The 13,563-nt window shown below is 47.2% G+C and overlaps 1 protein-coding gene across 1 annotated transcript in view; it reads right to left on the reverse strand.

The window, feature by feature from the left end:
• Nucleotides 1-13,563, reverse strand: part of USP49 (ubiquitin specific peptidase 49) — a 28,695-nt gene that overhangs the window by 3,423 nt on the left and 11,709 nt on the right. The window contains exons 4-6 of the mRNA XM_083878581.1: nt 7,300-7,425; nt 4,637-6,020; nt 2,758-2,962 (exon numbers count right to left, since the gene is read on the reverse strand). Of these exons, the coding sequence (XP_083734707.1) occupies nt 2,758-2,962; nt 4,637-5,992 (1,561 nt within the window). The 5' untranslated portion in view covers nt 5,993-6,020; nt 7,300-7,425. The remainder of the gene's footprint in view (nt 1-2,757; nt 2,963-4,636; nt 6,021-7,299; nt 7,426-13,563) is intronic.

A 13,563-nucleotide genomic window follows, 5' to 3' on the forward strand; every position in this document is an offset into this window, starting at 1 on the left:
CTGCTGGAAAAAAAAAAACCACCAGGAATGTTGAGCCAAAGATATCCTGGGCTGCAGCAGCTCCAGCAGGTGAATCCCAAATATTCAGCAGGTGAAGCTCACAAATATTCTGGATTTTATTTACAAATATTCTGGATTTTATTCAAGAATATTCCGGATTTTATTCACAAATATTCTGGATTTTATTCACAAATATTCCGGATTTTATTCACAAATAGTCCAGATTTTATTCACAAATATTCCATATTTTATTCACGAATATTCCGGATTTAATTCACGAATATTCCGGATTTTATTCACGAATATTCCGGATTTTGTTCACAAATATTCTGGACTTTATTCACAAATATTCCATATTTTATTCACGAACATTCTGGATTTTATTGACGAATATTCTGGATTTTATTCACAAATATTCTGGATTTTATTCACAAATATTCTGTATTTTATTAACGAATATTCTGGATTTTATTAACGAATATTCCGGATTTTATTCACGAATATTCTGGATTCCATTCACAGATATTCTGGATTCTATTCACAAATATTCCGGATTTTATTCACGAATATTCTGGATTTTATTCACAAATATTCCAGATTTTATTCACGAATATTCTGGATTTCATTAACGAATATTCTGGATTCTATTCACAAATATTCCGGATTTTATTCATGAATATTCCGGATTTTATTCACGAATATTCTGGACCTTATTCAAGAATATTCAGGATTTTATTAAGGAATATTCTGGATTTCCCTAAAAGCCTTTTAGAGTTCCTTAAAAGTAATTTAGAACTCCTGAGCCATTCAGGATTCCTTAAAAGCCACTTAAGAATTCCTCAGCATTTAGAATTCCTCAAAAGGCATTCAGAATTCCTTAAAAGTCATTTAGAATTCCTTAAAAGCCACTTAAGAATTCCTCAGCCACTTAGAATTCTGTAAAATTCCTTTTAGAATTCCTTAAAAGTCATTCAAAATCCCTGAGCCATGGAGAATTCCTTAAAGGCCATTCAGGCCACTCTTGAGCCACTCAAGATTCCTTAAAATCATTCAGAATTCCTTAAAAGTAATTTGGAATTCTGTAAAAGCCTTTTAGAATTCCTTAAAAGTAATTTAAAAATCTCTGAGCCATGCAAGAGCCCAAAAATGGCACAGCAGGGCTAAAAAATGACACGGCAGAGGCAAAAAATGGCACATCAAAGACAAAGAGTGGCCTGTCAGAGCCCAAAAATGACATGGCAGTGCCAAAAAATGACATTTTAGAGCCTGAAAATGACATTTCAGAGCCCAAAAATGACACAACACAGCCAAAAACTGACATGTCAGAGCCCAAAGGAGCCCAAAGGAGCCAAAGCCATGAGGAGGAGCCCAAGCAGCAGGAGCAGCCAGGACAAGGAGCTGTCCCAACCCTGCAGGAGGTGGCCCTGGCAGGGGACAGTGCCCAAAAATGACATCTCAGAGCTCAAATATTACATGGCATTGCCCAAAAATGACATTTCAGAGCCCAAAAATGACACAACACAGCCAAAAGGAGCCAAAGCCATGAGAAGGAACCCTTGCAGCAGGAGCAGCCAGGACAAGGAGCTGTCACAGCCCTGCAGGAGGTGGCCCTGGCAGGGGACAGTGCCCAAAAAATGACATTTCAGAGCCCAAAAATGAAATTTTGGAGCCCCAAAATGACATTTCAGAGCCCAAATATTACATGGCAGTGCCCAAAAATGACATTTCAGAGCCAAAAAATGACATTTTAGAGACCAAAAATGACACAGCACAGCCAAAAACTGACACATCAGAGCTCAAAGAAGCCAAAGGCACCATGAGGAGGAACACAAGCAGCAGGAGCAGCCAGGACAAGGAGCTGTCCCAGCCCTGCAGGAGGTGTCCCTGGCAGGGGACAGTGCCCCAAAAATTGCATTTCAGAGCTCAAATATTACATGGAAGTGCCCAAAAATGACATGTCAGAGCCCAAATATTACATGGCAGTCCCCAAAAATGACATGTCAGAGGCAAAAAATGACATTTCAGAGCCCAAAATGACCTGGCAGTGCCCAAAGGAGCCAGCCCTGCAGGGGGGAGGTCTCTGGCAGGGGACAGTGCCCAAAAAAAACATTTCAGAGCCCAAAAATGACACAGCAGTGCCCAAAAATGACATGTCAGAGCCCAAAAATGACATTTCAGAGCCCAAAAATGACACAACACAGCCAAAAGGAGCCAAAGGCATGAGGAGGAGCCCTTGCAGCAGGAGCAGCCAGGACAAGGAGCTGTCACAGCCCTACAGGAGGTGGCCCTGGCAGGGGACAGTGCCCCAAAATTGCGTTTCAGAGCTCAAATATTACATGGCAGTGCCAAAAAATGACATTTCAGAGCCCAAAAATGACACAGCAGTGCCCAAAAATGACATGTCAGAGCCCGAAAATGACATTTCAGAGCCCAAAAATGACACAACACAGCCAAAAGGAGCCAAAGGCACCATGAGGAGGAACCCTTGCAGCAGAAGCAGCCAGGACAAGGAGCTGTCACAGCCCTGCAGGGGGGGTCCCTGGCAGGGGACAGTGCCCAAAAATGACATTTCAGAGCCCAAAAATGACACCACACAGCCAAAAACTGACATGTCAGAGCCCAAAGGAGCCAAAGGCACCATGAGGAGGAGCCCAAGCAGCAGGAGCAGCCAGGACAAGGAGCTGTCCCAGCCCTGCAGGAGGTGGCCCTGGCAGGGGACAGGGGCAGGGGACAGGGGCAGGGGACAGGGGCACTCACTGTTGCACTGGTCACAGGCGTAGATCCTCCCCTCCAGGGCTTCTGTCTCGGTGAATTTGGCCAACATCTCGGTGAGCAGGCACTCAGCCTGGGCCACGGGCACCAGGCCCTTCTCCAGGGAATGGTAACGCTCCGGGAATTCCAGGGACAGGTCCCAGAAAGGCTCCACAGTGTTGGATTTGTAGTTGCACGTCCTGCAGGTGACCTGGCAGGGGACACACAGGGACAACCAGCTGGGTTTGGGATCCTTTGAACCCCTCAGGGGGATCCTCAGGGCCTTGCCCTGGAAGAATATACCGTGGAGTCACAGAATTCAGAATCACTGGGTTGGAAGAGACTTCCAAGATCATCGAGTCCAACCCAGCCCTGACACCTCAACTAAACCCTGGCACAAGTGCCACATCCAGTCTGCTTTAAACACACCCAGGGATGGTGACTCCACCTCCTCCCCAAGCAGACTATTCCAGTACTTTATCACCCTTTCTGTAAAATACTTTTTCCTAATATCCAACCTGTATTTCCCTTGGCTCAGCCTGAGGCTGTGTCCTTTCCTTCTGTCAGTGCTGCCTGGAGAAAGAGACCAACCCCACCTGAGCACAGGCAGCTTTCAGGGGGTTGTGGAGAGTGATGAGGTCACCCCTGAGTCTCCTTTTCTCCAGGATAAATGACCCCAGCTCCCTCAGCCGTTCCTCACAGCGTTTGTGTTCCCAGCCCCTCTCCAGCCTCGGGGCCTCCTCTGGACGTGCTCAAGGGTCTCAATGTCCATCCTAAACTGAGAGGCCAGAGCTGGACACAGCACTCAATGTCCATCCTAAACTGAGATCCCAGAGCTGGACACAGCACTCAATGTCCATCCTAAACTGAGATCCCAGAGCTGGACACAGCACTCAATGTCCTTCCTAAACTGAGGGGCCAGAGCTGGACACAGCACTCAATGTCCATCCTAAACTGGACACAGCACTCAATGTCCATCCTAAACTGAGATCCCAGAACTGGACACAGCACTCAATGTCCACCCCAAACTGGACACAGCACTCAATGTCCATCCTAAACTGAGACACTCAGAGCTGGACACAGCACTCAATGTCCTTCCTAAACTGAGGGGACACCTAAGCTGAAAGAAAAGACTTCCCCCACAGTGCCTGGCAACACTGTGTGATCCACCCCAGTTTTGTTCTCCCCAAAAGTCCCTAATTCTCATGGTTTTTCCTTTCCCTGTGTCCCCACTGGTTGTGATATCCCTGGTGGCTGCCCCATGTCCCCTGTAGGGCACTGCCCTTTGAACCACCCCTGTGCCCTCAGACCATTGGTCCTTGACCTCTACTCAAACCTGTGAACACTTTTGATCTTTTGTCCCTGATTCCCTCCAGTGTGTTGGAATAAACCCTTGCTGGAATTTATCATTTTGTGGGGAATGAAACATTTCCAGCAAGGAAAGGAAAAAAGGAAAAAGGGGTCAGACAGCACCACAGGCACTTTCACCTCCTACAGGGACATTTGTCAAGCATGTTCAGGGTCTCTTGTGCTGGCAAAAATATTGTCACCAAGAGCTTGTCCAGGGGTGCCTCAGCATGTTCTTCCCAGGGACAGAAACAACATCAGAAAGGGGGAAGAAAAAATGCAAAGGCACCTTAAAAACACATTCAAACCATAAATCCAGAGGCTCAGGACTTCTGTGCTTGTGCAGGTTTCACCCAGAAGTGGCACAACTGAAGTGAACTTGTGCTAAATGTGACAAGGATGGAAATGGTGGCACCTCCAGAGGAACTCAAGGGATTTTTTTCCTCAGGAACTGGGAATTCCAAAGCCACACCTAAAGAGTCTTTGCCCCTCAGCGTGAACAGCTTCAGCTGATCCCTTTGGAAAAGCGATTCCATACCTGACTGAGCAACTGCCCGTGGAAAATGGTGTTGACCACCTTGAGGACCTGCTTGGTGAGCTTCCTCTGCGAGAAGGGGATGAGGATCCTGCGCTTGGTGCCCTCGGACTCCAGCTCCTGCTGCACCTTGTCCAGGAGCTCGCAGAGGAACTCCTGAGCGTCCTGCTGGTCGTAGCCGCGGAAGGCCGGGATCAGGCTCCACACGGAGTGCAGCATGGCAAAGGGGGACACCAGGGCCCACTTGCCAGACCACATCACCCTGAACAGGGTGTGCAGCTCGTGGCAGAGGGAGATGTGCTTCGAGCTGGGCTCCTTGGGCTGGATCAGCTCCAAACTCCTGCTGATGGAAGAGCTCCCATTCAAGCCGGCCGGAGGGCTCTGCGAGCCCACCCTGTCAGGCTTCCCCGGCTCCTCAGCAGCAGCCCCGTTGGCCAGCCTGCCAGGCATCCTGGCCCTGCCGTTCACAGTTTTGGCTAAAAGTTCTTCCGTTTCACAGAGATCAAGAGTCAAGAAACATTCTCGGAACTTCTGGAGGTGGCTGAGCACCTGCAGGATGGAGTTCATGTAGCAAGTGTTGCCCAGGTTCCTCAGCCCCGTCACCCCGGGCGTCATCAGCGGCTGGCGCCGGATGGAGTAGAACTGCCTCAATCTGCTGCTCTGCACCTGCCTTGAGGTAGGGGAAGCTGTGCTGGCCACCTCCCTGAATTTCCTGGGGATCAAGCTCTCCCTGTGCACGTGGGACAGCAGCCTGGCGCTTTTCCTGGGCGGGGTGTTGGCCAGCTCCTCCAGGAGCTGCCTCTTCATCTCCTGCCGCCGCCGCCGCGCCGCCTCCTTCTTCTTCTCCAGCTCCTCCATCTGCTTCTTCTCCTTCAACTTCAGCTGCCCCCGGGAGCTCTTGTGGAACCAGGTGCGCAGAGCCCTCGCCAGCAGGGCCTGGCGCCGGTGCCACAGGGCCACCAGCATCTGGGACTGGCCCTGAGGGCTCCTCCTCCTCCAGGAGTCCTCCACCAGCGCCATGGAGCGCAGCGTCCTCCCGCTCCTCTGCCCCTTGATGGCCGACAGCGAGCTCCTCAGCAACTTCAGGTCGCCCTCGGGGTTGTCGTTGAGGACGTAATCCTGGCACAGGTAACAGAAGACGTAGAGCTCGTGCACCTCCATGGCCAAGGGGTGCCGGGTCTCCTGGAAGTGCCTCAGGGCGTGCTCCTCGATGTAGCGGCCGCAGGCCACGTGCGAGCACTTGAGGCAGGCCCAGAGAGACTCGGTGGTGTGGCAGTCCACGCACTGCCACTTCTGGGGGTTCAGGATCGAGTGGTCCTGGGCGAGTCGTAGCCGCCCCACATGTTTGCATCGATCCATGTCTCACAGGAGGCGTCGCTGCTCCCACCTGAGGGGGTGAAGAACACAAGGAAAAGGGTTTTAGAGCTGTGATGCACATTTGAAATCTCGTTGTAGGGTCACTGGAAGGGTTAGGATCATGAAATCTGACTCCTGGCCCTACAGGACACCCCAAATTCCCCACATTTGCACCTATCCATGTCTCACAGGAGGCGTCGCTGCTCCCACCTGAGGGGGTGAAGAACACAAGGAAAAGGGTTTTAGAGCTGTGACATGCATTTGAAATCTTTTTGTAGGGTCATCAGAAGGGTTAGGATCATCTGATTGGACTCATTGTGCTGCACGGGACACTCCGAACTCCCCATGTTTGCATCTGTCCATGTCTCACAGGAAGTGTGGCTGCTCTGACCTGACAAAGAACCAGGTCAAAGAATGCAAAGAAAAGGATTTTAGAGCTGTGATATACATTTGAAATCTCACTGTAGGGTCATTGGAAAGGGACCTGATTGGAAGGGTTAGGATCATCTAATCTGACTCATAGTCCTGCTGGGACACCTCAAATTCCTCCTGTTTGCATCTACCCACATCTCACAGGAATTGTATCTGCTCTGACCTGACGAGGCAAAGAACCAGGTCAAAGAACACAAGGAAAAGGGTTTTAGAGCTGCAATGTGGATTTAAAATGTCATTGTAGGGGTATGGGATATCCTGATTGGAAAGCGGCCAAAAGGATCAACAAATCTGACTTCTGGCCCTGCATGGGACACTCTGAATTCCCCACATTTGCATCTGTCCATGTCTCACAGAAGGCACTGCTACTTCAACCTTGGTGAGCAAAAAAAAAAACACAAGGAAAAAGGTTTTAGTGCTGCAACATGAATCTCAAATCATGTAGGGTCACTGGAAAGGAGCCTGACTGGAAGGGTTAGGACCATCGAACCTGACTCACTGTGCTGCATGGGACACCCCAAATTCCCCACATTTGCATCTTAATCTTTCAATAACAGCTTCAGGTAATGAAGTCTTTTACCCCAAGTCTGCTCCCTCTCAATTCACTTCTGTTCACACCTCTGGGGGCCTGGGGCAGTGAGGTGTCCTTGATCCCCAGGCCTGCAGAGGAATTGTTGTGTCAGACCAAAACAGGAGAGCAGCAGCTCACAGTGTGTGTGGAGTTTACAGTCACACACTGCAGAATTACAGGATTATAAATGTATGAAAAACAGAAAAGATGAAATCCTAAAGGCATCAGTTTGATGACCCCAGTGAAGTGTGGATCCCTGTGAGGCTCTGAGGGCAGGGGAGGAGCTCAGAGCAGGCAGGTTACTCACGGAGTGCAGCTCACACATCCTTTCCTCCTCCACGCCGCGTCCCGGGCCCGCAGCAGCCCCATCTTCCCACGGATCCTGGAGAATTTAATTACTGGGAAGTCCTCACTGCCAGGCAGCTTCAAAGCCCTGCAGAGAGAGAGGGGAAAAATATCCTGGTGATGCACAGAAACCAACCCAGGAACGCTGGCAGGAGCATCGTTAACCCCTGAGTGCAGAAAACTCATTTATTCCAGAAATAATTCTCTGGAATTACCCCCAGGATCCCGAATTCTCACACACAAAATTCCATTCCATTCTCTCATTTTTTTTAATTTTTTTTTGGGTAGGCTGTAAAAATCTGTTGATCACATGGAGCCTTCTTCACGGTGAGGGCTTTTGTAGTGGATGACCCAACATATGGCACAGGGGGAAAAAAATGGGAGTCCAAAAAAAATAAAAATAAAAAAAAACCCACAGGAGGAAAAACGTGCCCCTCCTGTGATCATCACTTGGATTTTTTGGCTGCTTCGATCGCTTGGTGAGAGACAGGGGGAGGAGAAGGGGGAAAAGATTAAAAAAAGAGAAGCTGTGCTGAGTTAAATTTCATTTTTCAAACAATAAAAAGGAAGCAACGAGGAGCTGGCAGGTGCAAACTGCAACAAAATAAGAACCACAGAGGAGAGAAAAATGGGGGGAAAATAGGGGTAGAAGAGACTGGAAAAACAGATCTGAATTAAGTTGGTTACAGAGGGACCTGGCACACAGAAAATGTGGTTAAAACATCATTTTATGAGGTGCAGAGTTGAACACTTTAAAGCTTTGAGGCAGGGACTGAGCCCTCACCTGCAGGGGTGGGCAGGGAGCTGGCCAGGTGAAGGAAATGCGTTTTTAGTGGCCCCAAATGACATAAATTTGCTTTAATTACCACCTTGATCAGGGCTATTGCTGCTGAGGATGGAATCTCTTAGAGAAAAATCAAAACTCTTCAGTTCTTTCTCCTGGACTCCGCTGAAAGCTCAAGTGGCCACTTCAGCACCTAAAAACTGTTGAGGTTTTTATTTAAACCAGCTCAGAAATTCCCACATTTCCCTTGGGCTGGGCTCCTTTCCTCCCAAATCCCAGGAGGTGGAAATGATTTTGGAAATCCTCACCTAAACAAAGGATTGATTTGGTTTCTTTTTCCCAAGTTGGAAAAAATCCTTTCTGCCTCCCTGAGCTTTTCTTTTTTTTTTTTTCCCCTCCTCTTCCCTCTTAATTTCCCTCCTCAGGTGTGGCTATAAAAATCATGGAATTTTCTTTAGGATCCCTGTCTATCCTCGGTGAGAGCAAGTGGCAGAAATTCCAGCTTGCAGGAGGTGCAGACACTGTGGTAACATTGACAGCCTTCATTTACATAAAAGAATACTAATTATGTTGTATCATCAACATCTGTGATTCTGCTCACTGCCATATGCGACAGTGTGGGGAATTTAACCCTTCAGCCTCCCCACAACACCAGATTTGTACTTTGGAACAAAAAAAAAATAGGCCTGAAAGACACGATTTTTTAAGGATTCATCAAACAGCTGGTTGCTCATGGGCTCTGTGAAGTCTCAGCACATCAAATTTTTTTTAAAATAAAGATTTTCTCCTCAATTCCCAAGGAAAAGCTGCTGGGTTCAGCAGGGTACCAGGCTCCCAGGAAATCACTCCTACAGCAGATCCAGGGAATTATTAAAAAAAAAAAAAAAGAGATTAAGGAATGGTGTTTGACAATGCAGGAGATAAATCAGCAGCCTTTTGTCAACTGCTTTGGCTTTTCCTGTGCTGGGCCAGGAGATTTCCTGCCTGGAAAAGGGAAGAGATCCCAAACACCTCAGTCGGCTGATAAAGCAGCTCTGTTCTGTCTAAATTCAGGAATTCTCAGCACAAAAGCACCTTTGATGCTGCATTTCAGATCCCCCCACCTGTTTCTCTTTAGGTATCCACAGATAATTCTACAAATCCGAGCCATAATTCCATGTGCATCTTAAAGTTGGGAAGAAATTGTGTTTATTTCACCCCAAAGCACTTTTGAATGAGAGTTTTTTCCTCGAAAGTGAAGCTTCTCCACCCACCAGGCTTCAGAGCTCTTCTCCACATTCAGGATTTCTCCTGCTGACTCATATTTTTGACTCTTTCCATGAAAAAAAAAAAAAAAAAAGGATTGGAATCAACTCTCACATGTTCCAAAGGCAGCTGGAGCAGCTGCAGGTCCAGCCCTGCACCAGAGAGTGAAATAAATCCCTGGAAAGGCTGGCACAGGACTAAGGAGAGAAGTTTTCCTCACTTTCCCAAATGTACACAAACACTTTTACCACAATCCCCTCCCTGGAAACACAGAACTGCAGCTCCCAGTGGGAATTCCAGGGCTGGGATTAAAGGAGAGCAGGATCTGTGAGTCACACAAATAAACACAGGCACGAGGTGAGGGGGAAAACCAAACCTGGCAGAGATCACAGGGCTGGAGCTGCCTCAGAAATCCCAAATTGCTGCCCTGGATGGGACAAGCCATGAGCAACACCGGAGTGAAGGATGGGAATGAACACCTTGGCTTTGAAAAGCTCTGGAAAGAAACACTCAGAGCTCTGATCTTTGTAATTATCAGGTTTAACTCTTGGGTTTGCATTTTGTTTGTTTGTTTGTTTTTTTTCCATAAAATCTCTATAAAATCTTCCTTTTCTCACCTACTTAGATTTTTCCGGGGAAGGGGGAAAAGGGAAGGGGGAAAAGGGGAAAGGGGAAAAGGGAAAGGGGAAAAGGGGAAGGGGAAAAGGGGAAGGGGAAAAGGGGAAAGGGGAAAGGGGAAAGGGGAAAGGGGAAAAGGGGAAGGGGAAAAGGGGAAGGGGAAAAGGGGAAGGGGAAAAGGGGAAGGGGAAAGGGGAAAGGGAAAGGGGAAAGGGAAAGGGGAAAGGGGAAAGGGGAAAAGGGGAAGGGGAAAAGGGGAAGGGGAAAAGGGGAAGGGGAAAAGGGGAAGGGGAAAAGGGGAAGGGGAAAAGGGGAAGGGGAAAAGGGGAAGGGGAAAAGGGGAAGGGGAAAAGGGGAAGGGGAAAAGGGAAAGGGGAAAAGGGAAAGGGGAAAAGGGAAAGGGGAAAAGGGAAAGGGGAAAAGGGAAAGGGGAAAAGGGAAAGGGGAAAAGGGAAAGGGGAAAAGGGAAAGGGGAAAAGGGAAAGGGGAAAAGGGGAAAGGGGAAAAGGGAAAGGGGAAAAGGGAAAGGGGAAAAGGGAAAGGGGAAAAGGGAAAGGGGAAAAGGGAAAGGGGAAAAGGGAAAGGGGAAAAGGGAAAGGGGAAAAGAGGGAGAAGGAATAACTTGGTTGCTCTGCATGGATGTGGGGAAGGAAAAGAGGGAGAAGGAATTCACTCGAAGCGCTGCAATCCACTAAAGATGAGTAAAACTGAAATAAAATAACATGGAATAAAAGCAAAATAGGGGTATTAGTTCAGCTAATAACATTTTAGAGGCTGTTTGAAACCTTCTCACCTTGTAAACCACTTAAACACTGGGGCAAACCCCACTTTCTTGCCTTGCATGGCTCAGAGTGCTGGAAAAAAACTCCCGGTGAGATCCTCTAACAGCTCCCAGAACCAAACACAGCAGAAATAATTTGGCTGCTGCCCCTAAAAAGAAACCACCCGAGCTCATTCTGCTCCTTTGTGCCATTGTTGCACATTTGGAACCTGATTAAAGCCATCTGCAGGCATCTGGTGACAGCAGCTACTTTCTTTTTCTAAATAAATCTATAAGAAGCCAAAAAAAAAAAAAACAGTCCAGGGGCCAAGAGAGGTGCTGGATGTTCAACCCTGGGATGATGCTGCTTTTGTTTGTCCAAAAGGTGATTCCAGAATAAATAAAGAGAGCAGAAACCCCCAGGAAGCATCTGCCAGGACAGGTGGGAAGCTCAGATTGAAGGATTTTTTTTTTTTTTTCACTCATTCCTTCATCCCTCTTTTGGGAATGGCAGAAGTGAAGCACAGAACCTTTGGGAATTGGTGCCATATTAAATAAAGCACATTTGGTTCTTTTTAAACCATTTTTTGCTGCACTGGAGGAAAAAAAAAAAAATCTTTGGATATTCTTGGTTTCCATCAAAACTATATAAGGAGTGGACAGAATTTGGTGAAATCATAGTGACAGGATGAGGGGGATGGTTTAAAATGAAAGAGGGAAGGTTTAGGTTGGATTTGGGATGAAATTCTTCCCTGGGAGGGTGGGGAGGGGCTGGGATGGAATTCCCAGAGAAGCTGTGGCTGCCCCTGGATCCCTGGAAGTGTCCAAGGCCAGCCTGGATAGGGGAAGGTGTCCCTGCCCTGGGTGAGCTCAAAGAAACCTCCCCCAAACCATTCTGGGATTCTGTGGAATAAGTTTAAAAATCCTGGATGCAAAACCCAAGCACTTCCCACCCCAATAAAGCACTTTTTATGTGGAACTCTCCAATTTCTGCTGCAAACACTCCAAAATGGAAAATCTGGGGGTATCAGAAAGATCTCCAAGAATTCCAGAAAAAAGAACTTTCTTGCCTTGATTGTTTTCACTTCCCTGTTTGTGAGGCACCAATTATTGAACCAGATGTGCAAAAGCAAACTCGTAATCTGAGCTGCCCAGAAAAATGGGGAATAAAATCCTGCTCCAACATCCCCATTCCAGTTCTGGCAGGAGCTGTCCCAGGAGGCAAAAATCCTTTATTTTTCTGGAATTCCAGAACCACTGAGGTTGGGAAAACTTCCAGGATCATCAAACATCCCTGGAGTGTCACAATCCTTGGACACCTCCAGGGATCCAAACCTCTCTGAGCAGCCCCTTCCATGGACAAATTCCTCCTGAATTCTTCCTTGCTTCCCAAAATGACAGAAATTACAAATTTTTAAGGAAAAAAAACCCTCATGTAATTGATATTGTGTTATAAAATAGGAATTGCTGTTCCAAGGAAGGAGTGGCACCACCACACCCTCTATCCCCCGTCCTTAGAGACCCTCGAGCTCCAGAATTACTCATTCAGAGCATGGAAAATACCCAGGAAAAGAGGCAGGAACCTCATTTTCCTGCTCTTTCTCAAAAAAAAATCCAGCAGGGTTTATTCCCTTTACTCCTCTCCTTCAAACCCTGATGGGTTCAGACTTGTAAATTCCATCCCTGAGGAGCAACAGTGGCCACAGAGATTTCCCAGAGAGATTTTTTTTTTCCCAATTATTCTGGAGCTCTTTTCCTCAAAACTCTCAGGTTTTCTATCCCCAAAATTGCAGCTTTTCCTTCTCTCCAGGCTGACACAACACCCAAGCTGGGTTTATTAACAAGGAAAAAAAAAAAACTAGAAAATTAACAAGGAAAAAAACAGAGGAAGAAAAATCCTCCACTTGGATCTCACCAAATCCTGGGGAATTCCCAACTTTCCTGTGCCAGGAGGGAGGTGAGGATCCTACAGGAGCCATGGAGGAATTCCTGCTGGATTCAGCTGTTGGATACAGGAATTGGAGGATTCCACACCCCACCCAGCTCTGCCCACAAGGGAGCTTGAGGAAAATGGGATTTTCCTGCCAACTTCCCCAGCAAGTTCAGGTTTATGAAGTCTCCTCCCAGTTAATTCCAACTCTGGAAGTGTTAAACTCTTCCTGGAAACTCCCAAAATCCACTCCAGGCTCGAAGCTGGAATTGTGGAATCAGTTTTTAAAGAAATATTGAAAAACCTCAACCAAACCCAAAAAAAGAGTCAAAAACCCCAAAGTATTTGGATTAGGAAAATCCTATTCCCTGCACTGGCAGCATTTCTGGTGGGAATAAACAGGATTTCTGCAGGATTTGGTTGTCTGGATCCTGTCAGGAAGCTGAAGTTGGCAGATTTTGGCCCATCTTTTAACAAATATAAAAATAAAGCATTTTCAGGTCCAACCTCCACAAAAATCAAACTGCTCCAGATAAATGAAATTCTTGGGGAACGGAGTCCCAGGGATGAAAAACTTTTTTTTCCTCAAAATTCTGAAATTCTGAGCACTTAGAAAAACCTTTAAGACCTTCAAGAACTGCTTTAAATTCAACCTGGGGCTCTGTGTGAACTGGAATGTGCTGTTACCTCACCTCGAGTGAAAAGGGAATTAAATATTCCCATTCCTAAAGGCTGGAATGGATAAAATAATCCAATCTTGCCTTTTTTTTTTTTTTTTTTTTGTGCTGCTCCTGAGGAACTGATGGAGCTGCACCATCCCAAAACCTCCCTCTGCTTTTCCTGGTGAATTCCAGAGAAGGCACCAAACTCCTTTTGGGTCGGTTTGGGA

The sequence above is a fragment of the Zosterops lateralis genome, assembly GCF_965231275.1.
Source record: "Zosterops lateralis genome assembly, chromosome: 26".
Classification (NCBI taxonomy): Eukaryota; Metazoa; Chordata; class Aves; order Passeriformes; family Zosteropidae; genus Zosterops; species Zosterops lateralis.